This window comes from Pezoporus occidentalis, unplaced genomic scaffold (genome assembly GCF_034315485.1).
Source record: "Pezoporus occidentalis ecotype Australia unplaced genomic scaffold, CSIRO_AGI_Poc_V1 ctg8, whole genome shotgun sequence".
In the NCBI taxonomy this organism is placed as follows: Eukaryota; Metazoa; Chordata; class Aves; order Psittaciformes; family Psittacidae; genus Pezoporus; species Pezoporus occidentalis.
In genome coordinates, this window is record NW_026916158.1 from 6113624 (window position 1) to 6139284 (window position 25661).

Below are 25661 nucleotides of genomic sequence, written 5' to 3' on the forward strand. Positions count from 1 at the left end.
GCCAGATATTTTACATCACGCACACCAGAACCTTTCTAAGAACTGGGCTGTTCTACACTATAGGGCAATGTTTCTCCTTTCCAGGAACAGTAGTGTATGTTCTGGTGCTGCTTGATTGTATTGGCAAATCAAGCTGACAACTCACCATAAAAGCCATCCCATATTGCTTAGTTTCTTTCCCTGTGCCATGAAGCTGATGCTCAGGTGCCTTGAGGACACAGGATGATGCTCAGAGGCTGCGGGTGTTCACAGGAGGAGGCTGGTGCCTCTGTTCATGGTCATGTTACTTACTTTATGGTGCAGTTCCATAGCAGGTTAAGCTCACCTTTGCCTGGGCTGCTGTGCCCTGCCTAACTTCCCACCATCTCCTTGCCCTTGTCCTGTGTTTCCATCCTGTCCCTTCCTCCAGTGCCTGCAGTTGTGTGGTCAGGTTTTGCACAGACTGAAGATGCTGGCACATCTATGACCTGCCAGGCCTCAGCTAGTTCCCTGATGTGTCCTCCTTGCCAGCATGAGGGAGAGAGCAGGAAGAGGTTGCTGAGCTAAGGACCACATTATGGGCTTGAAGCTGCAGCCCGAAGAGCTTATACAAATGCACACACAGATGCTGTCTGTCAGAGAGCTGCCTTCCCTGAATGTTAATAATTCATCAGTGATGCTGCTTTTTTCCAAGAGGTGCTGGAGCCAAAAGGGATCAAACTGAAGTATACTGTTACAACAAAACAAACTTGTCTGTGCCTTGCTTTGTGTAGACAGATAGATGGGGTAGATTAGAAAGCTGTCCTGATCACCTTAATTTTCTGCTTTTATTATCTTCCAGTGTGTAAATTTTAAGTAGACAGATAAATGACTTACCACAGTGTATAGGTGTAAGGTAGAGAGATTTTGGGCATTTTTAGCTTGGTCTTCTATGGAAATACGGCTTATTTTCTTTCATTATCTCTATCTCTCTATACACACCACATATTTTAACCCATGACCAATTTCAGTTAAGTTGGAAAAAGAAGTACTGAAAGTACTTATTTGAGGAGATCTCAAAGACACAAATTGTGTCTACGGAAATGATCAGGAAGAGAAAAAGTAGGATATCACATAGTCCTTACTAAACAGCAAAGAAACCACACAGACAGCAGCCGTTCTGAAGCCAAATGCAGAGCAAATGCCTCAGTGGAGGTTTGCACCCTACTAGACATCAGAGGATCCCATTATAAGGCATAAAATAATAGGAAAAAAAAACCAAAAAAAAAAACCAAACCAAACCCAAAACGCACAGTACTTCTGCTTCGGGAGCTAATTGTCTAAATTCTGTATAAACCAGAAGTGGTGGCTTTTCCATATGGGGAACCTCACTGAACTTAGAAAAGGGAGGCTGGTGATTTCCTTTAGCACAGTGGTAATTTGGATGTTTCTGGTTGCTGTCTCACTGTGTGACTTTCATATGGTTGTGTTTGAATTTGTTTGTCTGGAAACCATAGTTGGAAGCAATAAAAAGAGGTTTTGAAATTTAATTGTGTGGGCAACACCATCAAGAGACCTGAAAACAAGGGACTAGCCCCTCTGGGACATAATGCTATCCAGGAGATTCTCTTTCCTGCTCTTCAGAGTAAGTTCTATGTATTTGCAGTCATCCTTCACAGTGCCTTACCAAATGTTGCAGTATGATTTTGTCTGGTTTTGTTGGTCTGTTTTGCTTTGTTTTTATCTTGAAGACTATTTCTGTTTCTTGCATATGCGGGGAAAAGAATCTTGAAGTGCATTGGCTAAAACTGCCTTAAAAGCCAGGCATTTGAGGTGAATTTTGTATTCTGCATGAAGCTATACACATATGATTACAACTTGTGAAAAGTATTTGTGAGTTCTTATTTCCCCTTGGGGTAGAAGCTGGGAAAAGCAGCAGGGGTGGCCGCTCAGAAAGTGAGGAGGAGAGCATGCCTGGGGGCTTTACATACCACTGTCTGAGATCTGCTTACAGCACCACACTAGGAGTGGATTCTGCCTACCCAAACATCTTATTGCTGTGAAACTGCCTGTTCTTCTGCACTACCACAGCGGCACTCGGCTATCAGGTAAAAACTTTTTGACACTGTTAGGAACTACAGCAAACCCAGCAAGTCTCTTTCTGCATTGTTTCAACTCAGGGAATTTGCTATTGGAAGAACTAGTGGATAATTACTAAAAAGAATGAAAACTTCTTATGGTTTTGCACCTGAGAATGGCAGAAGTACTGATCTGAGTTTTCCTGGCTCTTATGGAAATGTTTTTTGAAGAGGATTCAGAGAGCACAGTGGTGGCAGCCCTGCCTTCAGCTGTACTGGTAATCAGTGTTCTGCTACTGCATCTTGATAAAGGATTCAGAAGAGGCTGATCCACCTCACAGGGAGAGTGAGTAATGTGAAGCAGGGACGTCCATGAGGAGGAGGTATTGTGGCTGTCAAATGTTTCTCCCGTGTAGACATTTTTTTCACCAACATCTTAATGGAAAAAAAACACAACAAAACCAACACCCCAAACAACAACCAACCAACCTGAAAATCAACTTTTCCCAGCCCATCCCTCCATACTCCATGGAAATATGGAGTTGGTCGAAAGTAGAAACTCTTGAGATAAGAATCCTGCAGCAGTACTCCAAGGCAATTATATTTCACGTTTGATGAGTCCATTCTCTAGACCACAAACTAGGTTATATCTTCCATCATGTAATAGTTTGTTCAGTTCATGATATACACTCCTCCTCTGGCAAACCCTTGTGGGGCATGGGGCATATTTACTACTGCTGCTAGGGACAGTAGTTTACTATTTCTAAATTTTCTATGAAAAATGGACAGGTTTTAGACAGAAAAAATTATTTTGTTGAAAAACAGAATAAAGTTTAACAGGGCAGGGATAAGGTAGGAAGTTACTAATAGATAAGCAGTTACTAATAGATCAGCAGTTACTAACAGATCAACTTAGGTTGTGATTTGTAAGGAAAGGAAGAAGGAAGGTGAGGCTCAGATGCCTTAGACATTGCTTATGGTGTAGTCTCCCAAAATGAAGCTGATTCATATTTGGAAATTATTTGACTGCAGGCAGATAGTTTAGAACATAATATGTTATGCAGATTTCTACCTCGTTTGCTTGTCCAATTAGATCATTATAATGCCTCAAGCATTTGTGGCTTGGTTTTATTTCATAGCATTTTTAAGAAAAAAAAATCACAGTTTTTTTTTCCTTGCAGAAATCTTGTCCACGTATTCTCTCCACCCTGGGGTTTCTGGATGAGGACAACTGAGGTGTCTATACAGGGCTGGGATATACTGATACAGAGAAGACTGGGAACTGTTTGAAAGCGGTATTAATCAAAGGTTGCAGGAGGTGGTGGCTTCACCAGAGACTTGTCTGTGACATATTAATTGGGCTACATTTTTGTGGCCACGTAACTTGTATTTTTGCATGGATGTTAATTGCACCTTGTAGGAACCTTGGCATCCTGCATCGTAAAGTCCCAGAGAAACAGAGATGTTTTTTGAGATGTGAAATTAGGGAATGCACAGACTGTAAACATGTTTTGCTGATTGTCCTGAGTAGTGTTTCAGCCTTGTATGTTCCTCCCAACCTGCAGTTCTTAAACTCTGACTTTGTACAAGTTATCAAATTAATGCTGTCACGAGAGCATGGTACTGAGCCACATGATGGCTGTCCTGGTTGCATAATGCAGACAATTTTGGCCAGAGTTTTAGCAACAGTGAAGAAGGGCGGGGTATGGAGGATACACACTGTAATTGAGGATCAAAGGTAATTGTTTCTGCTTCTTAATCCGTACCTGAGCTGTTCAGCTGCAAAAGGCAGAAGAGTTAGGAAGCATCTCTCACCTGGACGTTTTGTCATCAGGGAGAAGTGAAGAGGTAAGTTCCACTTTCTACAAAATCAATTTTTGGTAGGAAATGTCTTTCTTCAAAGATGCTTGGCAATGCATTTGATGATAAGAGGCTTAGGTATAACCTAGGTCTAGTAAAAGCTGCATGTAATGTACAGAAATGTGATGGATATATTAAGGATATTGCTAAAAGCAGCTAATAACAATTCTTAACTACAGAAGCATTATCTAGTTTATCTCACCTGTCAGGCAGGGAAGAGTTGAAGAAGCTGTAGAAGTTAAATGAAAGGTGAGGCAAAATTAAAAAAAAAAAAACAGCACATTAGGAAGGGGCTTTTGTTAGGATAAAGTCCCACTCTATATTGAGAGATGAAGTTGTACTTAATTTCTGTGGAATAATTTCTTTTCACAGATCTTGACACCACCAGAAGTTCTTAAGTTTTCTATTAAAAAGTGAGGAATCGGTTTTAGTTTTGTCATCTCTTATTTACCAAATGACAGGAAGCACCAGTAACTGAAATAGTCTTGTTTTCTCTTTACCTCTCCAGTTCTGTGTTCTGCTACATATATAATGTAATACTTAGTAATCATCAACATTAATTTGAACACAAAGCTTTAAAATAAATGTATATGCTTTCAATCTCTGTTGCAAAAGCAGCAGAAGAATATGTATATAGTTTCTCTTATTGTAGTTCTGTCTGTGTGGAGTTCTGAATACTTGCAGTTTGCATTCCAGCAGCACTTGAAATATAGGATATAAAATTCAGCCTGCAGTAGGAGAAATCAGACTTCTAGCCAAGTTCTATGTCAAAATTCATGAGTGGTGAAGGAGAGAGGGTTTGAAATGCTTTTTGAATTAAGCCTTAAATAATCCAGTGGAAGGCAAAGTTGTGAAAGTAGAGTTTGGCTCAGAGAACTGAATTGCACCAATTATTGGGTAACTGATTTCTGGAATAAAGAAACATTGTGGAGCCTTCTTGATAAATAAGAGTGCCAGTGATTTAACTGTCATGTTCAGAACTGAATATAGGAAAGGAAAATGGAATACAAATGAAGCCTTTTATGGGATGGGGTAGAAGAATGACTCACGTTAGTCTGTTACTATCTGACCATGTTTTATGCTTTAAAATGCATTTGCGACCTTGGAATTTTACATCTGCTGTGGTTTTAAAACATAATTTACTAAAAATGGTCAGTATGAGCAAGCTGAGTAGCACAGAGTTGCTGTGCATATGATGTTTCCATGGAGGTTTTTTTTCCTTCTTTTAGAAAAAGTTTTCTATTTTTACTATCCATTATTTTAATAGGGAAGGCTTTCAGAAGTGGCACGAAGTTGGAGATGGATATTAAGAACATGAAGAACTATCTCTATTGGCTGTTCTGCCAGTTCGAACTAATTACCTGCAGCTACCTCATGGAGCCCTGGGAAAAAGTGCTTTTCTACACTTTCAACATTACCATGTTACTTATGGTGTTATACACTGCTTACATCTATGTCCCCATCCACATTAGCACGGCTTTTCAATTCTGCTTGCACATACTTGGAAACCAACATGAAAATGCTGTTTCTATCGTGAAGTAACACTAGCAACCTGACCCTGACTTTTGGATCAAAGAAGTGTTTCTCTTAACACTCAATTTTTGTTTAGAAACAAGTTCAGGGTGTGCACTGACGCTGCTTTATTCTGCAGTAGCTCTTAATGTTCTTCTGTATTCTAGGACTGTCAGCAAATTGTTTTGCCAAAACAATTTCAATCACTCCTCATTTTTATTGTCTGACTGCCTGCTTCTTGAGGATCTTTCAGTTTTAAAGACTGGCTGGAGTTATGAAGTTTGGTACAGAAACAACTGTGCTGCATATTTTGTTATTCCAGGGAGAGCTGCTTGGATATGGAGAGTTTTCATCTTGAGAAATTACAAGGCATACATTTGGTCTCGTCTGCTGTAGTTTTGCTGACAGGAAAGATGTGTACACAAAAGGTGTTGCACAACACTATAGGACTATAAGCTGCTTCTGTAAGCTTGGTATGTATTTATTTATAGAATGATTTTATTATTTATTTCTTTTCCTCGTTTATTTAGGACAATGGATTACTTGAATGTTTCATGATCATTGTGCAAATAAAGCAGTTGATCTATTAAAAAGATGGGGATGCACTTTCATGAAAATTCATAATAAAATTCTGATATTCATGGATTTTATTAAAAAAGATTGGGTTTGTTTTACTTTGAGAAGACCGGTAAAGCACACATATTGTACACAGAACATGGAACTACGTATTTGGTTGTGACAGGGACATTTTGGTTGAAAAACAATAAAACCCCTACCTAAAACACAATGTCTCTCCTTTTTGCCTAAACCGCTTAACGCCCCCTCTTTTACCTTCTTTTAGACTCTACATGTTGAACAGTGTCTGAAACATGAATTCTTGAGACTGCACACTTTGTAACTAATATGCTGGATACACTGTAACTGGCCATGTTTTTTAAGCTTCAACCTTAGAAACACAAGATGCCTGTACTGTCGAGTGTGGAGTGGAGCTGGCCAGGGACGAAGGACCCATATGATTAACTTAGCAATGAGAACTGGTGCTCTGTGTCATCCCAGCAGAAGAACAGAGTAGTAGCATGGTGCAGACAGGGTAATGTAATCTTGATTTTGCTCCCACCCACACAGACGTGAGTTTTCTTGTCTCTTGCAAGCGTTGAGCTGCTCCTGGAACATCCTCTCCTCCAAGATACTAGGATGTTATTATTGCATGGCAGTCAAATGACTTATGAATTGAGAATTGGTCATGGAAGGTGATAAAGTGAAGACATTAGTTGTGTTATTTATCATCTCAGCAAGGTCAGTTACTTTCCCAATTTATAATTGAGGGAAAATAAGATAGGGTAAAAAATAGTTTATTTGGGGAAAATGAGGGCAGCTGTGCTTAACTTTACAACTCTTTTAACAGTACCCAACTAATTTCTAAGTCGGTAAAAAAAAAAAACAAACCAAAATCAAACAAACAAAAAAAAAAACCCTCAACAATGAAAAACACCTTGCTTCTATTATTTAATGCTATAGGTTAGAATCCAATTGTATGTTTTATTAAAGAAATATAATGGCTAAAGTAGTAAATATCTTACATTTGCTCATAGCAGCTTTCATAATCAGTACATGTATTTAATTTACTGATGCTTAGGAACAGAAGAAGAAAACACGGTATTTGAATTATGGCAATTAGACTACTTATGAAGACATTAATTTTGTTTCAAATTTATCCATAACATAGGTAAGTAAATACTGCGTTTTGCATTATATGTGCAGGGGAGGTGTGTATAAACTGCCTTGTATGCCTGTGAAGAAAGCTCAGTGGATAAGCAAGCCACCATATACATGGCCACACTAAATTACAGCTGAAGACTGTACACATACATCCAAAGTATTTCTTGACATTAACTCTCTCACTGGGCTGGAGAAGTAGGAACTCTTCCCCTGGGTGTGTTTCTCTCAGCACAAACCCACATGGTGTTTGTTGTGGTTGTCCAAAGAACCTGCTGCCTCTTCTGCAACAGCTGGGTAGGATCCTGCTGGTTGAGCTGCGTGGTGTGCGTGTGGCAGTCCTTCTGCACTGACTGGCTCCTGGGTGTCTGCTAGTGACAATCACTTCAGCTCGCTGTGCTGTTCCATGGCAGAAAGACCCCTCCTCAGCTGTGTGAATCAGAGAGAGGCAGGAGAGCAACAAAAAGCAAAGAAGGAAACAAGGGGCTGACCCCCCCCCCCCCCCCAACTACTTGATTAGTGTTACTCATCATAATCTTTTCCTTGCCTGTCACCCAGATTCTCATCTACAGAATAGGATTTAAAATACTACATTCAAACTCCACCTTGCAATTTCAGTTTTGAAACACAAACCTGCTTGGGCAAGTTCCCTACTGGATGCTGCAGTCTGCCTAGCAGCCTGAGGTGCAGAATTGTTAGAAGGTGGCTGTGGCTCCAGATTTGCTGAGGTCAGGCCTGTGCATGCTCATCCAGCAATGTAAATTTCATCAAGGTCAGACATGGTGTAATTTGGTGTCTATCAAAATCACTGAGCACTTCACATGTTTATCCCAGCTGTGTGAGAACAAATGCTGTCTGCCATGGAGCAGAGACTACTCTTAAGAGTCTGCTTCGGTGTTTTTCAAGATTGTTTTCGTTCAGCTGAGTTGCTACCTTTGAAAATTGTGTCCAATCAGCAGAGCTTGTACTGGCTCAGCCCTTAAGTGGCCACAGTATTTCTTTTCGGAACCTGATGGAAAGTGTTGCAAAGGTAGATTTACTAATGCATGGCTGAAACAGAAAGTGTTACAAGAGGAGTAGGAAATGCCCCTGTGGTACTCTACCTTAAAAAGGAAGGTGAGAGTGGTGTGTAGCACCATCAGGACTGCTTTGCTGACTTTTTAAAAGAATTTTTGAAAGGAATCTCATATTTAAATTGTACAATTTACCAACACTGGATCAACAAGATTTGAAACTGAAGAACAAATAATAAACATCTGCTAAAATAAAGCTGCTCATGCTGTTCCCTAGGAACTGTTTGATCTTTACAGCTGTAATACACTACAGCAGATTCAGTGTCCCCATTATGAAGGTTTATTATTGTAGGACAGCTACAGCTTATCTCTCATTAAACTACAACTGTATTTTATCAATCCAAATAGTTTGCCTTCCTGAAGGCAATGAAGATGATGATTTTGTTCACACAAAACTTTACTCTCTCGGCTACTGACCACTTCTGACAATTTTTAGAGGCCTCAGAGAAGTTCATGCTCCTTGTTGTTACTTTTTTTGCTTTGCCACTACAATGTATGCATTTTGCCTCTACTACTATTTACATCTGAGTGTAATTTGAGTTCTTATCTGAACTATTAATTATCTGACTTGAAAATCCTGTCTCTAAGATGAAATTGTCAGCATTTGAGAGCCTCTGCATCCCGCAGAAGATCCTCATCTTGCATAAATTTGTTTAGGATGATGTTGAGTTTACAGCAGATCAGTTTCCTTTTAGAAAGCTGACCTTAAATTATTCAGGCCTGCTTGGCTGAAACTTTCTGCCTAACTTGCCTGCTTAGCTGAAACTACTTTTTGCATAAGCTTAGTCTTCTTTATTACAGAAAAAGAATTCTTCCTATAGTGGTGACACTTCCATTGTACAGTGTAAACACCATATAGAATAGTATTTATGCAGAAATTTGTCTAGATATTTTTTAGACTACCTCCAGGTCTGCAGTGTTGGGAACATACATGCCAACCTGGCGCTGAGCCTTCCAAGAGGGAACCTTGAAGAGCCTGAACACTTCCTTTCCTCAGGGGATCCAGGGCTCCTATTCTGAATTATTTTCAATATGATCATTTGCCTTTCAAAGAAAAGTCTAAAACAAACCTAGGACTTCAAGAAGCGTTTTCTCTTCTGCTGCATTCATACCAGCTTAAATATGTCAAGCTTTCATATATTAGTATAAATTAACTTCAGCAGAGGTATGGGTTAAAAATTGCAGCCCTTTATATCTCAGATCCACCCTACAAAAATTATGAATTAACAAAGACCTACATTAAAGGCGTTAATTGTTACAACCCATGCAGCACAAAGCCTCATCCTGCTAAGTGGTATGCAAAACAACCTGCTGAATAATTTACAGCTTAAATAGTTTCCTTCTATTTTACAAAACTTGTCACTGAGCACAGATTATCCTAAAATATCTTCCAAGTGTTTTCAGTCCTTGGCACATCTGAAAGATTTTCTTAGTTGATATGAAAAGGAACATGAGCTGTGGATTTGTGTCATACGTAATTGTTTCATTTTATAAAGCTGAATATTCAAATTACATGAAGGCGCTTATCTTTCTTTATGATTATTCTTTGTGTTTTCACCATGGAACTGACATCCTGACAAATTTTAAACTTTATCTCCTGTTTCTTACATGCCTTAACCAAGTTTCCATCCTAAACTGGCAATGAAGGTGAAATACAGAAAACATCAGTGATTTCTGAAGGCAAATAATATTCTTTGCTACGTGGTTATGTTCTGACAAGCTGCAGGAAACATTGCCAAAACCCCTCTGAAACGCAACACGAGTCGTGCTCCTACATTTAATTGCTCCTTTAATGCAACTAAAATAAGCAGCCATGGCAAAGTGTAAGTAGAGACAAATCTGGGGGCAGGATTAGTTTGCTTTAACATCAAGATCAAAGCCACTTTTGTCTTATTTTTCGTTAGGTTGGTGTTACTTTAAACTTAAATGAAAATATTAGGAACTACATTGGCATCAAGAAGTTTTTCTGAGTTTATAGCCATCTTTAGAACAGCTAAACGTGAGGGAATACTGACATCAGGTGGACCATCACGTTAATTGCAGGCAAGTCTCAATTTTTCTGTGGCAACTTCTACTGAAGAATGGGCAAGCGCCTCCTGCTGTGCATGCCGCCTCTCCCAAACGAGACCTGCACTTCTTGCTTTTCAAGCAGCGTGGATTTGACCATTTGGCCCAGAAAGACACAGCACACCGGACACTTTGTGTTACATCTTGAGCACGTTACAATTACAGTAAGTAAAATGAGTTTTTCTAATAGTACCTGCCCATATCAGACTCAGCAATTTGATGTGAGAGGATGTAGAATTGATACGGGAACTAATCTGCAGTTTGGGCAGAGGGATCACATCTACAGCTACACTGGTCTGAGAGGATGAGCACTATTTCACATGTATAGATTTTCCCAAAATACATTCCCTGTTTGAAAATGGTACGATCATCTTAGTGTCTCCTTCCTCCCTTCCACGATAACTGCAGCACTGTGACAGAAGAGAGGATGAAACCTGGGACTGTTTAGCCTGGGGAAGAGACAGCTCGAAGGATCAGTGGGATCACATCTGCCTGTCTTCGTATCTGAGGGGAGATGGTAAAGACAAAGGAGCCAGGCTCTTCTCAATGGTATCCAGTGAAAGCCCATCACCATACCCGCAGCCAAAACCCACCCACCCAACAGAAGCAACCTCTGTATTAGTCTAACTTCTTTAAGGAAAAAAATATGACACAATATTCCCCTGTAATTCCCTATATTTAAGCTACTTCTAAAAGAGACTAAAGTAACATTGATTTTACTAGAAATCCCAGCCAGTTTGATAACTCAACAATTAGCACATACTCCTCAGCTTGGAATTCCCCAAAATTGGCACAGAAGCAGTCCTTCTAGTACAAAGGTGAGTTTTATGGCACGATTTTAACAGTATTTTCCCATAAATATTTCACCTGAGTAATTTACATCTGAAATGTGTTTGGGAACCTCTGTAATTACATAAGAGATTTTACTAAGAGATTTAAAAAAGCAGTTAAACGTGAAATCCTTATCCTTAGATTTTCATCAATAAGACTAGGCTTTTTCTGTTAAAAAAAAAAATATCTAAAAAATAGTGCTTGCATACCCCAACCACCCCTTCCTGGCTATTTTTTTCCCCTCAAGCAGACACATTTTGGGCCCTCAGGTTTGACTTATGCCACATAACATACTCCACCATTTTCTGTGAGCAAAACTTTCAGTTATTACAAAGTTCTGGACAGCTGCTTATTTTTGATGTAAGAACTTTGAATTTCAAATGATCAAATTTACAATGATCTAGAATCAAGTGCTCTGGGGAGTTACTGCACACACACTGCTAACTGAGGCAACCGACCCCCTGAAATGATTCACCATTAAGCAAAATGGGAATTCAGCACCAAAACCCCGCAAAGTTTAGATCCAGTCTTGCATTTTCTGTCTTCTTTCTTCTCCCCTAGTAATTCACCTGGAAGGATGGGGTTGCAGATAAGAAAAGTAGCTTAAGTTACTTAAGTAAATTAAGTTAGCTTGAGTAACTACTTCCTCGCCAGGAGAGTTGGTCTGACAGGGCTGAGAGGCTGACCAAACCTTCCTTGGTTTCTCGCTGTAAAAGCCTTGTCTCTGGAAGAATAAAATGTTGGCTGTTTTGAAGGACAAAACTTCTCTGCTGAAACAGAATCTCACCAGCTTGCTGTGCTTCTTTTTCTTATACTTTAAAAAGCATTATTTCTTTTTCTTTTTAGTCTTACTACTAGCTTGCTGCATGTGGTGAGTACACTTCAAATTTAACCATCATGTAGCTGCTTCAGACAGCCCTTTTACATCTGCATCCAATTCATAAATTACAGTATGTACTGCTACCACTTGGTAGTCGCTATCACACAGACTCTGTACCAAATCTGGAACACACACGAGCATATATTCACATTTCAAAAGCAAATCCCCCATCCTCCCTAAGAAAGCCACTGGGACAATATGCTTTAACTCTTCCAATTCAAAATTCATCAAAATCTGAGTGAAAATTCATCATTAAGTACTCATGACTGAAAAGCTGTGGCTCAAGAGAGATTTTCAGAAATAGGCGCAGGGTAAGTAGCAGCCTCTTATCAATTGTGAGTTAAGTACATTTTGTCAAATTACTCACCCACCTGGTGTTAGTGAGAAGGCCCTGGCAAACATTTCATTTGCTGGAACACCATTTAAGACTGCTTTGGCTCCCAACCATTTTACATTTAAATGTAAAAGGGACACTGTAGGGAACCTTAAATTAGAACTACCTTTGGTTTCAAATATACATAACTTACCCACTCATTGGAGAGCTGTTCCTATGTGTTACCAGCCAGCAAACAGATGCATGAAAACTCAAGCGATATACTTAGATTTATGACTTGTTTGCCTAGCAGCTACAGCAGGAGATTGTTCCAGACAACACTCTTGCTGAAAGATGCCTGAAACCTAATACAGATTGGCAACGGACCCTGGCAGGGGGAGGAGGGGGTAGGAAGAGCAACATCTCCAGCAACAAACAGGATGACAGACAAGGCAGCAATACACCTGAAATTTCTGAGACACACTATTGAAGAAAAATATTAGAGGAAGGAAAACTCCTGATCAAAATAGCAGTTTAAAATGAGCTTTTATTGCTCCCCCTTCACCTGCCAACAACAGGAAGCTATTGCCAAACTACAGCAGATAAAGGCTTCATCATTTTTACCTCTGTCAGAAGAAATCAGAACCCAAACTGCACCTCATCTGGATACAGAACACATTCATTGCCCACAGATTACAAATTAAAGTTCTCCAGGTTTGGCCCAATGGTCACTGGAATTGAGTTTATCTGTATCTCCCCAGCACTACTAGCAGATGTAGCTACTGTAAAATATGTGCGATAAAATATTTACTGCAGTGATAATTCAGATTATGCAGCTGCATTCTCATATATATCTTTTAAGCATGGTTTTACACCTTCCCTATACTGAACTAAATTATCGTCATGAGACAACTTGTACCTTTAATTCCCAGCAGCTTTATGGAGTTTTCTTAACTGTTTTACACAGTAAAAACCCATGACAAAACTCCCAAGAGCAGAAGCAGAAGAGCTTAGTGTGACACAGAGTAAAAGATGGCACTGCTTACACTGCCAACAGACAGCTTAGAGCTTCGCTGCATCGGAACTGTCTTTGCAAATTCCAAGTTTTCCCCCTTTACAAGTGGATTACTAGAAGACTGTGAGGCAGAATAAAAACTAAGTATGAGTAACTGGTAACTAAACCTAGCTCCACTTTTTACAATCAAAAATACCTTTGCCTTAAATGCTATAACTGCCTGGGGTCACAGGTAGCTCTAAATCCCACAGATTCACACCTGCTGGGAAACACTTAGCAAAACCTGACACTTAAACTAAAGGATAAGAATCATTCACACATGGCAGGAAGCTGAACAGACAACTCCTTGATTATTTCTTAGCTTTTCTTTGAGGCCTTGAAAGGATGTGAAGTATGATGAAATAGAGACCGGTGCTCCAGCCACTTCCTCTGGCAATACTACAGGGAAATAGCATTATTTTCAACCCTCCTATTACAAGCAGAGGCAAACTATAAGTGTTCTCACTTAAGCTATACATATCCTTGATAGAGGAATCTTTTGTTTGATTAATCCTACACATCTTTATTTTTTCAATATTACATTGTTAGAATTTCCCTCCTTTACAGATGCCAGTTATTTCAGAACATTTTTTTCCTTACGTTAAAAAAAAAAATGCAGTGGCAAAATCATTCTAAGCTGTGCTTCTGTATTTACATCAAGTTAAATCAAATCTGTATTCTCATAAACTGTTAGTAGAATTTTTATTGAACTGCTTCTGTGCAGAAACACGAATTAGAACAAGATGGATTTAAGAACGTAATGTCCTCCTACATCACTTAGTCCTCTTCAGGCTTGCAGCAGAGTGAAATTTGATTATAAAGTTAACTAAAAAATAATCGACCAAAAATAATGTGTGCAGCTTTTTAATAGTTCATACCTGATGTATTAATTAGACATTATGCATATTGCTTTAATCCACTCATACGGGCATGGAATATAGTACAACACTCATCACACCCAACAGAAGTTTCCAATTTCTCTCATCAAGGGCTGCATCTTCTATCAATCTACAGGGAAGTTTCTTGTGTGTACACAACATGGATCTTTGGAGTTCCTTTACCAAAGGAATAGAAGCTACATTCTTGAGCTTCCCCAACACACTGTTGTATGGAAAAATCAGTATCACAACATGCTTCAACCATCGTGCTGAAAAGATTAAGACAGGAAAAATCCTTCCCATGTGAAGAAATTAAGGCAGTAAACAGTAGGTAGGTATCCTACCTACAAATCGGGCAAAGAATAATGAAATCTCTCCCTCTGGACATCCTTCTTTATCAGTTGTCTTCAGCATAAGCCAATTGATTACTCCCAATGGATAACTCTGATGTTAGTCAGATGACCTTTACACTGCTGAAGTTTCAAGGACAGAGCTCTCTGGGAAGGGAAGAACATGTGGAGCTTATACTGCAATGTCTGCACCAGAAATTTAACTTAAATTGCTGATTTTCTGGAAGATATATATAAAATATTAATTCAGGCTCATTACTTAGGTGTATAGCAGTAGTTATCACATCACTTTGCATGTTCATGTGATCAGTTTATGTGTTTTAGGTACTTTTTCCTTAGCAAGGGAATAGTTATTGCATTGACTAATGCACTATTCTTATTCTGTCATCATATTTGCTCCCTCCCCACCAGTGGCATCCTCAGAGATATGGAGATCCTCTAGCATTTCAGCCAGACTGATTCGTGGAGGACCATCCTCATCTGTGTCACTCTCCACTGGAACATCTGCATCTAAAAACACACAGAAAAAAAAACCCATCAGCTAAGCAAACAAAATACCAATCCCAAGGAAGGAGAACTAAAAATGTAACCCCCCAAAACAATCAACAAAAACAACTAACAAACAAATCCCTCCTAAAACAAACTCCCATGGTAATGGCACTCATGGAAGATACTATATTATGTATCAAATCCTCCACCACCCAGCAGAGTTTATGGGTGTGGGAGAAAATATGCTTTTCTCTCCCATGTTAATGACAAGCAAACAAAACCTATCAACATTCATACAGTGCATGTGAAATATACTGAATACCTGAAGCTTTTACACTACAGCATTTTTCTAGGCATGAGGAGTTCAAATAATCTGAATATAGAACTTTAGTAAACATATTTTGACTCAAACTGTCATGATTTCATTACATGCAATTCAGTGGTTAAAAAGGCCTTACTTCTGTAGATGTTGACATTCTTCCTTATGGCTTCATCTTCTTCGAGATCTTCAAGGAAGTCTTGGTATTGTCTGTAAAAGATGCTTAACCTATTTACTCACTTTTCCTTTATGCAAATTTATGAAACAAAATTAAATCAAAGAAACACAGCTCCAAGGAAGGACTGCAATTCATAGTCTTTCAGACAGGCTGATAGCATTCCCACATTTCTAACTCATTCTTTCCACCTTTTTTTTTTTTTATTATCACCTATTAGTTTCCAAATAATTTGCCTGTCCCCATTTAACTCTAATTTTTATTACTCAGTTGAACGTTATTTAGATCTGCTGTTGCTGTATCAGCTTTGTCACTGAAAGAAACAGTGACAAGCATATTTTCGCATAAGAGTCCCTTTAGCTAGACAGACAACAACTGTAAGGTATACACACAATGATTCTGGTATTATTCACTTGTCTCACAATTTAAGCTTTTCTGGAAAAAAAAAAACAACATAAAAGTACTTTTCATATTTTCCAACAGTAAACCTGAAAAACCTGTAGTGTTATCTTTAAGATTTCAGAATTCAATCTGTTTCCACACCCACTGGCCTGCTGTCCTCAGCATCCTCGGCTCCCCAAAAACTGAGCAGTCAAGAGAGGATAAGCCTAAGAAAGGTGCATATATTTAAAGCACTCCTGCCTTACATAGATATATGTAACACAGAGATACTGCTCTTCCAAGAACACTGGTATCAACCTCTCCTATGAGCCACCATCATGCTCAGACAGAACTAGCACCTTTTGCTTGTGCCCCCTTGATACACATCTTAGGCATTACATTGCACTTATCCTCAGTGGAAACTGAGAAGTGTTATTTCTACACTTCTAGATTTCTAGGTGCAGTATCCTAAGTTGAAGGGAATGAAAAGCTTCATGGCAGATACCGAACCTTTCATCGTCTGTATTCATGCCTTCTCTGTCCCTTTCCAGCTCTTTCAGCTTCCAGTTTCTGCGACGCTGGCGTTTGGTACGATCATAGCTCTTCTTTATTAATACCTACAGTGAAAACCAGCACGTATTTACACATTCATACCTTCAATGCTACTGATGACACACTTTCAAAATCCAAAGCAACACCCAAGTCTAGACTTGGGCAACTGTAAAATCAGCTGAACAAGTATCACAGTCAGTCTGGCACTGAGATGTTTCATACAGAATTTATATCGCATTTGTTAATTCAAAAGTTTCCAAACACTTTGGATTATGTCCTGAAGAGAAACACACCTGAGCTGTAACAGTTTTCACCACACAATGCATGGTAATTTGAACAAGAACAACAAAGAGTAAGGTAAGTTAATGAATTATCTAACTACCACTCAAGTATTTAAGTGGTGAAAAAACAATTCTCAAAATTATATCCTATTCACATTTCAATATTAATACCCCTCTTTTTTATTTCAATATTAATATCTCCCACTCACTACGAAAATAATGAGTGTTCATTATAAACCCATACTTCCCAATGCCCCAGGTAATGCAGAGAACCTTGTACAGATAAAGAAAATGGTCTTACCACATCAGGAATATTGCGTGGGTTCATCTTATTGGCAAACTCGTCATTTAAGTTGCAGTTCGCTAAGTCGAATCTAAACCAAAAATACTTATTTTATCCTGCCCTTTTATGCAAGTCTACAAAATCCAACTCAATGTATCATATCCCAAGCTCCTGAACCCAAACTTCAATATCCACTGAGGTTCTGCTGGGCTCACAACAGTTCCAAAAACATTCATGTTTTAGCTTGTTTGAGAATCGTCTGACTTGCCTAATCTTACAAAAATTTTGCACTGCTGTATAAGATAACTACTATCTAACAAAAAGATCTTGCCTAGTATTTTAAAAGTCCCCCCATATATTTGTGTCTAAACTGATATTCCAATCTGCACTCTAAAGACAATACTTCAGCTCTCTTATTACTAACGACCCTTTTGACAAGATGATTTCTGCTAGAAACAAGTATTTTCCATATTAGAATCATCTTTTGATGGCCAAGATGGAAGATTCTATCCCTTTTGCTGATTTAGAGATCAGAACAGTTCAAAACTTTCTCAATAATATACAAGCTTGTAAAGAATCCAGATAATTCAGACATTAAATAATCATTTAATAAAAAACAAGAAACAGAACAGACCCTAAGACAAGGTCACCGGGATTCAGAATGTGCCCCAAGTGCGTACAGCAGAAATACTGATGATCCGTATTCAACTCCGAGGTTTTCTGTACCCAGGCTTCAGCCAGCATGTGCTTGAGGAAGGAAAAAATAAACCCCTTGTAATCAAACGCAGTTTAACTGGCCATGCCATTAGAACATTTGCACTGCTGCATTACTGTTTTACATTACATTTGTAATTAAACTTGTATTTCTACATCAAGCACCAAATGCATTGGTTGCTACTTCTCATTTTTCATCTTTACAAAAATCAGGTAATGGACAGGCCAACTACTTTTCACAAGAATCCACAAAGGCTATTTCTACAACTAGACATTTGTTTCACTTTTTTCTCTTCATAACTTTCAACCACATACAACTTTTGACCCAGAAAAAAAACTTTCTAGTGCTGATTCATTAACTCTGATTAGAAAGAAAAGCTTCTACACTTCAACAGGAACAATTTAATAATTGAAGAGTTGCAAAGCTAATATAAAACAACTTCAGTAATAAGAGTAACAAGTAGAGTTTAAGCTGTTCAACAGAAAAGAATTTCTGAAAGTGGAATTCACACAATGCCTGTGCAACTTCCAAACCACTGTCCACATCTTCTTGAGAAGAGTTTTCTGTCTTGCAAGAAGGCAAGACAGAAAAGCATGTATCTGACTGCAAGGCAGAATGATTGAGAACAGAAATTCAGCTGAGTAGGGGAGAGAGGGCAGAAGGCAGCCTAAAACACTGAATCAAACAGAGAGGAACTCTTTTTACCTTGTTGGATCTTGCTCCTGCACCTGCACCTTTTTTCTTTTCTTGAACCCGACTGATATCCATAATGATAAATTCCTCCAGTTGTTTGGGCTGGAACAAGCTATTGAAAGGGTGGCGCCAGTACGTATTCCCATCAATTTCAGCAACTGGAAAAAACACACCAGTGTGGGTAATAAATGACAAGGGAGAGAAATTCTTGCAAAGAAATTAAAATGACAAGGAACCATTAGGCAAAATTAAGGCCACTGCCAAATGTATTTTGTTCAGGTTTGCTATTGTAACACAAGTACTTAGGACATAACCCATACTGCAAATGTGAGCAGTCGAGCTGGGACAGACAAATCGCGTTAACACATGCGAAGCACAGACCTTTTCATTCACAAGAATCCTTCTCAGATGTAATCCTTATTAGAAACATTTTGCTGGTAGAGTTTACCAGCATATACCAATCAAAGCAGAGTGCTTCTGGTACTGCAGCTAGAATCACAATCCAGGGAAAAACTAGATACCATCTAATTTTAGAGGAATACATCTGACAAACGCAAGCGCTTAGAAGAGGCCAAGAACATCAGTGAACTTAACACTGAGCCTTCCCATTTTACCTAGGATACTACAGAAATCAAGTTTAAGAAACTATGTCCTAGTTTGCTATTAAATTCCTACATCAGTGATTGTACAGATAAATTTACAACATTAAGATCTCAAAATAAAAGATTTCATGAAATCAAAAATAAAAATAATTGTGCCAGCAGAAAAATCAGATGCTGCTGCAGTGCAGAAAAGAACCTGCAACTTACTCTGCAGAGTGCTAGGATCAATGAGGTGAATAGTACTTGTTACTCTAATGCACACACAGATCTGGCTCATGTTCCCAAGGCTCTGTGCCAGTTTTGGTGACAGGCATACAACACTGTCCTGCATACAAACAGAAAATAATTTACACTCAGATTTACTCACTTTTTAATCAAGTATTTAGAGAAAACTTCTTTAGAGTATTTAGGGAAATAGATTTTTAAACTTTCTATTTCCAGTTCTCCACCCTGTAACTTCCTCAAAATAGTGCTATCTCCACCTTCGTTGGTTTGTGGCAAGTAGAGCCCTTCACATCCCCCCAAATACACAATAAATCAGGCTTTCATCATCAAAACTAAACTTCACCCACTTCATACAATATGCTGAAGATGAAATACAGAACGCTACCTTGCATATTGGAACTATTTCCACAGAGAAAGTGCTTTTGTAATTGTAGACATTACTATGAATATCATGCGAGATCAAACGTTGGGATGATTTTGATCTATAAGACAAAAATAGAGCCTTCAGGCAACAAAAGGACATTACTTGGAACAGGAGGTAATCAGCACAAAGTACAGCAATGGAAGTACAGAGCTACATACTACAAATACAAAAATTAAGGAAACAGAAAAATGCATGAGGGCTAGTTTTAAAATGCCTAAGAGGAAAATACAGGACTTCTGTAGAAGGTATTTTGTGTTTTAACTAGAATGCAGGTTCTTTACACCTTCACAGACAAAATTCTTTAAAAATGAAAGGACAAAAGACATTTCCCAAAAGCTTTTGAGTACCCATAGCAATAAAGGTAAATGACATACCTAGATGGAACCGTACACTGAAGAAAGTCTACCATCTTCTGGGCCTGTTGCTTTGAAGAATAATAGAAATCCAGGCCATCTTAAGGAAAAGAAAGCTTGATGAACATTTCAAGTACTATGTGGTTTTTTTTTCAAATACAATACATAGGCTAAATAATCTCCTGCTTACCCATACATAGGTACTAGCATAAGCACTCTACCTCTAGACTAACAAGTTCCCTCACTTACCATGGATTTCTTTGATGCGAAGCGTATTTTGATGAAGCCTGTGTTTTAAAATCAGCTGCTCCAAGTAGTAGAAAGTCTTCTTATGCAGAGTCTAAAACCAAAAATAAAATTATTAGGGTTATTTATGAACTTTCTAGTGTAAATGCAGTATCTCTAAGTGTTTATATGAAGGGGCCATCTAGAGAAAGACCAGTTCAAAGCCTATTCCAAGTAACCAAAAAGATTCAGAGACGCGCTCTAAGTGTACAAAATAACTTACAGCTTTTGTTTCTCATTTTTGTGTAACTGGTTGTTAGAGATTGTTTCTGAATATTTAAATTTTCTTTAAAGAAAATACTATTTGTCCTACTGTTTCTAACACTACCTTAAAATACAGGATATTTAGTACTTCACAAAAGAACCTCCTGCCAGCCATCATTTAAAAAGAATATACTAATAATACTAGACAGAAGAAAGTTTTTCTAAACCAGCACCTGTAAGAAAAACAAAAAAACCCACTTTGAACATAAAATTTATCACTTCGGCAGTGTGCAAGTAAGAGTCCATCTTTTTCTGAGAAAATCATCCAAATATTTGTCTGCTTGATTGTTCTGCCATCAAAAATGAAAACTCAGTTTGCCTCTACCTTTTGTCTGACTTGCACTACAGCTTTCCAGAAATCCTTAGCTTCAATCCTATGACAGTCTTCACACATTTGAGACTGCACTATATATTCCACCACAAATACTTGCTGAAGAACTGCTCCGTTTATCACCTGCAAAACAGAAGTTTAAAAGATTTCCTCAGTAGCTCCTGTTTACCATAAAAGACACACAGTGAACACTATACACTCTGATTACCTCTTTCTGAACAGTCAATTTCAGCTTCAGCCTCTTAGAATGAGGTTCAGTCCAAATAAAGCCTGCATCAATCAGCCGGACCTGCCAATGGGAAAGAACATGAACTTGGCTACTGCCCACGCATGTTAAAAACGCACAGCTCTAACTACCACAAAACACAAGCTTATAGTTTATAGAACCTCAGCCAAGCAGCAGTGAATAACCTTAACTAAAACCATATTTATCAGTACGCCCAACCTAACTGATAATGCTTAGTTAGTACACCAAGTCTGTTCTACCTAAAGTAACGGCAATCCAAACTCAGACTGTCACAGCACAGTAACTGAATACACTATTTGACACTACTGCTGGATGCCACGTAATGATGAATTGGGATAGTATAAGTTTCCTCAGGACCTAAAAGCCAATTTCATCTCTAAAACTAAGAACATGCAAATTTACTGCAGAAAAAGACATTTTGTACATTTAAGCACTAACCCGATAGCAAGAAGCTCAATAAGGCAATCTAATTCAAACCTTGATTGAACAAAACAATTTTTTGCCTAAAACACTATCTCAGATTTTTTTCCCCTGGTAAGACTCTGAACCTAAGAGATACTTTATTCAATTTAAACACATGACTTCAATTTAATCTATATATACCCCTGTACAACCCTCTTTCATGTTGTTATAAACTGGTAAGAAGTATTGTATAAATAATTTTTAAAAAAGTGTAAAAAGAAAACTATAAGATTAAGGTGCATTAAAAACATATTAGTTTCCTTCAGTTAATTATACTCAACTCCCTTCTATAGAGTAACAACTGTGCAGTACACTGCATGCTTTTAAGTCACAGAACTGAAATGCAAAAGTCTCCTCAGCACACTTGGAAATTTTTTGTAAGAGCCTGTCCTTACTGCATTCTCCCAAATTCCAATATACAGCTATTTAAGATGAGATTGTCACTCTCTCTGTGTACTGTAAATCGGTTGATCAGCTCTACACAAGTACAAACAGCTGCTCTGTAAGGATCGAACCCTGCATAAGTTACTGGGACCCCTTTATGCAACACCAACCAAAAGACATGCCATGAAATACCAATAGGATTAGCATCTAACCTTGCTCAGCGAAGCTTTGATTTTTTTAAGACACAAAGCAAGAAGCTCTCTTGATTCTAAGGTACACTGGATCCAGGTTCCTGGAGGCTGAAGATACCTATGATACATTTGATATACGATATATATAATGAAACATTTTACTGTACATTAAAGCAGCTTCAGTAATTTAAAACACTCAAAAGCAGATATTTCCCAGGCTTTCAGCTTTAATATTAACTATGCAGCTACAATTTTTGCCTCCCTAAGCACTAGGATTCACACATTTCAAGTACATTCACACTCTTACTGTCATTCTTTCACTTTTTTCTTTTCAAAGACCATAAACATACTCATTTAAATATCCTACACTCTATATACTCACACCTTTCTACTTCCACAGGAAAATAAATACAAGAACGTGCCAAGAAATCATGAGACCTGAAGAAAGCATGCACCGGGAAAGGGTGCCGGACACTGCCCCACTTCCCAGCCGCACCGAGGACCGGTTCCCCTCAGGAGGGGCCCGGCTGCCCACCTTTCGCACTGCTTGCAGAAGTGGAGGGTGCCCTGCTTGGGGATGCCCTCGGTGATGTCCACCTGGGCCCGCAGGCATCCCACGCACATGTTGGCCGGGTTGGGCGGAATGGGTATGCCGCAGTGGCAACAGAGACTAGAAAAGAAGGAAAAAAGTCAGTCACAAACAGCACCTCGGGGTAACGGCCACAAGAACCCTCGGGGGCAACCGAAGGTACGCAGAGAAGTTTTAATTTATTTTTTCTTCTGTTCTCCCCTCCCCCCAAAGAAAAGCGTCAGCTCCCGCCTGATTCATTGCCACCCAGGTACCCCCCGCGACAGCAGATCGCCCCGAGGCCGTCCCACCGCCGGGGCCCGGCCGTCGCCGCCAGCGCTTACATGTTGCCCTGGGTGGGAGCCGCCGGCCCCGCCATGTACTCCATGTCTGCAGCAACACACGTGGCCCCGCTTCCGGCCGTGAGAGGAAGGGGAGGAGCGCTTCAGCCCGCTGGAGGCGGTGGAATGGTGGCGGGATGCGGTAGCTGTTGGTACGTGAATGCCGCTTGGGAATAGCAGCGTAATTAACGCTTACTGGAAGCATTAATTATTGTTTCTTTGAAAATCAACCTTGTATTCTTCCCATGGCCGACAGACTTATGTCCTAGTCGTTATTATGATTATTTTTTTTAATGGAAGTGTACTACATTCATTTATTAGCATGGGGACTAATCTGGCAGGTGTTGCACATCTGCAAGTCCTGATGAAATTGGTTGGAACGTGCAATCAGGAGTACACAAGGAGGTGATCCTTTCCAACAGTAATTAAAGGCTGCTGCTAATTTATCTTAAAGAAATACTGCTCTAAGCAGTGCTATTATTGTTTTGACCTATTTTTCAGCTGTGGCTGAACATCTCCAAATACTTCGGGTGCATTTTATACAACTGAATGTCTCCACATAAGTGCATTTTGAAAAGAATTTCCAACTTTGGTGGAAAGAGTAGGCACGTTTGGCAATAAATTTACATTACTTTCAGTATTGATTTTGAAAGACGCTAGTTTCTGAATTAACTGGCTACATTTTGCATCTGCTGGCAACTTCTCATGGCTTTGTAGGAACGGGAGTTCCTGAACTCCCTTTGTTTACTCTGAGGAGTGAGATCATGTTTGGTGTTTTTTTTTTTTTTCTGAGAATATAGATTATAGATCATACACAGTGTATTATGTGTTTCAAGCCTTGATGAATTACTCAGTCTTCGATTTCTTTATGAAATATACTTCCTATGAATTGCAGGTTGTCACCTGGTGAATCTCGTGTTGCAAGAGGGGTAGGACAAAGCTTGTATTTATGGGAGCCAGACTGCCTGAGATGTCAGTGGGAGAAGAATTTGATCTGAATAATACTTTAAATATTTTCACTGCAGAATTATTTTCAACTGCAGTTTCCTCCACCTTATTTTGATGCTAATATGTTAAACCCTACCTCAGCTCAAGGCACAGCCAATGTCTGCTGCCAGTTAGTATCAGAGCTACGTTCTTTTTAGTCACCAAGGTACTTTGTATTGCGCCTGCAAGCTCTTGTTGCCCTGTGGCTTCCACCCATCCAAATGTAATTTGCATGTTTTAAACTGTCAAAGTATGGTTACAGCCTTAGCACTACTTCTGAAAGATTTTACATCTTTGTACGCAATAAACAAGGTAAAAAGCACACCACAGAATTGCCTGAGAACTTTAAAAATGGTGGGTCTGGATTTCAGAACCTATTACCTTGACTTTGGCTACATGTTGGGGGCTGGCAGATTTCACCATCTCTTTTTAGGGAAGATTCAGCATGCAGAGGAAAGACAGTACTTGTGTAGTTGTTGGATAGGCAGATTTAAACCGGTCTTCGTCGGCCAGTAACGGTCATTTGCCGAGGTGAGTGCCTCCAGAGAGGCGCCTTCAGCGCCGGAGGAAGGGGAAACCCCACGTCCGGGAGCCCCAGCTCTGAGCGCGAGAGCCACCGAGGGAGCCTCGAGCCCTCGCCAGGCTCCGCTCAGAAGCTGCAGCTCCGCTGAGGGGAGCAGGGACCCTCAGGGGCCGGGGCCGTCCCTCCTGGTAAAGCCGGTAAAGCCCAACCCAGGATGCGCGTGAGCAGCGCGTGGCGCGGCGGTTGGCGCAGGACAGCGCGAGGGAGATGGGGAGCGCTCGGCTCAGGGCCGCGTCTGAGAGTCCCGGCGGTGGCCGCGTCGGCACCAGACAGAGCCGGTGAGAGGGGAGGCTGCAGCGCGGAGCTCGGGGTGCAGAAAGGGCCTGCACTGGTCCCGTGAGACGAGGGTGCGCGATGGGCAGGGCTGCGCTCGGTGCGCCCTGGTGGAGGTCCTGCTGCAGCAGGGGCTGAGCTGCGGGACGCTGTCAGTAGCTGAAAGGTGTCCGGGGAGCTGAGAGGGAGCTGGGCTGCTTGCTCAGGCTCAAACTGTTCAGGGGCCACAAGCGGCCACCGTGGGGCATACAGAAAAGGAGGAGGTCATCAATCCAGGCAGCTGGGAGCTAGTAACATACAAAAAAGGAGGAAGAGGACAGTTAAAACCAAGGGGCTTCCTCTGAAATCCACATCCCCACCCAGAACCACTTCACAGCTCTGCAGGGGGCTAATGAGGAAACACCCACTGCACCAGATGAACAACCAGCTGATGCACCGGTGAAGAGAATCACTACTGGTGCCTCCAGGAGAAAGTGGTGGGTCACAGTAGTAGATGGTTCTACCTCGAAGGGCGCAGAGGCACCTGTCTGTTGGCCTGACCCAGTCTCGAGGGAGGTGCGTTGCCTAGCAGGGACTCGCATCAGGGATGTTGCTGGGAGGCTGCCTGCTCTAGTAAGTCCCACTGACTATTACCTGCTTCTGGTGGTCTGTGTGGGTGCTAGTGATACAGACAGCAGTAGCCT

General features: G+C 40.0%; 2 protein-coding genes across 9 annotated transcripts; one reads left to right on the forward strand and one right to left on the reverse strand.

Annotated features, from left to right (window-relative positions):
• Positions 1 to 1268: 1268 nt before the first annotated feature.
• Positions 1269 to 6773, forward strand: LOC134155611 (serine palmitoyltransferase small subunit B-like). 8 transcript variants are annotated; one of them, XM_062602974.1, is made up of 5 exons: positions 1269 to 2382; positions 3816 to 3884; positions 4076 to 4144; positions 4267 to 4309; positions 5164 to 6199. In XM_062602974.1, exon 5 carries the CDS (start codon positions 5196 to 5198, stop codon positions 5436 to 5438), a length of 243 nt encoding a protein of 80 aa, XP_062458958.1. In that variant the 5' UTR covers positions 1269 to 2382; positions 3816 to 3884; positions 4076 to 4144; positions 4267 to 4309; positions 5164 to 5195; the 3' UTR covers positions 5439 to 6199. The 8 variants fall into 8 exon arrangements, 7 of the variants coding, with proteins under 7 accessions (XP_062458958.1, XP_062458959.1, XP_062458957.1 ...); XM_062602975.1 differs by having other exon boundaries at positions 1269 to 2066; XM_062602973.1 differs by having other exon boundaries at positions 1269 to 3884.
• Positions 6774 to 12818: 6045 nt separating this feature from the next.
• NMD3 (NMD3 ribosome export adaptor) lies at positions 12819 to 23227 on the reverse strand. Its single transcript, XM_062603493.1, has 15 exons — positions 23139 to 23227; positions 22762 to 22896; positions 22248 to 22344; positions 21151 to 21231; positions 20937 to 21065; positions 20312 to 20402; positions 20084 to 20162; positions 19671 to 19767; positions 19268 to 19385; positions 18471 to 18616; positions 17685 to 17797; positions 17069 to 17141; positions 16445 to 16551; positions 15518 to 15588; positions 12819 to 15080 (listed from the first exon to the last, which is right to left on the reverse strand). The coding sequence occupies exons 1-15, from the start codon at positions 23180 to 23182 to the stop codon at positions 14947 to 14949; spliced, it is 1515 nt and encodes a 504-aa protein (XP_062459477.1). The 5' UTR covers positions 23183 to 23227; the 3' UTR covers positions 12819 to 14946.
• Between the last annotated feature and the right edge of the window lie 2434 nt (positions 23228 to 25661).

Excerpts from the sequence above, each read along its gene's own strand:
- NMD3 (XM_062603493.1), bottom strand. The coding sequence starts at position 23,182 with ATGGAGTACATGGCGGGGCCGGCGGCTCCCACCCAGGGCAACAT. Across the intron at positions 19,768-20,083 it reads CAGTGTACGGTTCCATCTAG|ATCAAAATCATCCCAACGTT; the intron begins GTATGTCATTTA and ends TTTGTCTTATAG. Across the intron at positions 19,386-19,670 it reads AAATAGTTCCAATATGCAAG|GACAGTGTTGTATGCCTGTC; the intron begins GTAGCGTTCTGT and ends GTTTGTATGCAG.
- LOC134155611 (XM_062602973.1), top strand. The coding sequence starts at position 5,196 with ATGGATATTAAGAACATGAAGAACTATCTCTATTGGCTGTTCTGCCAG.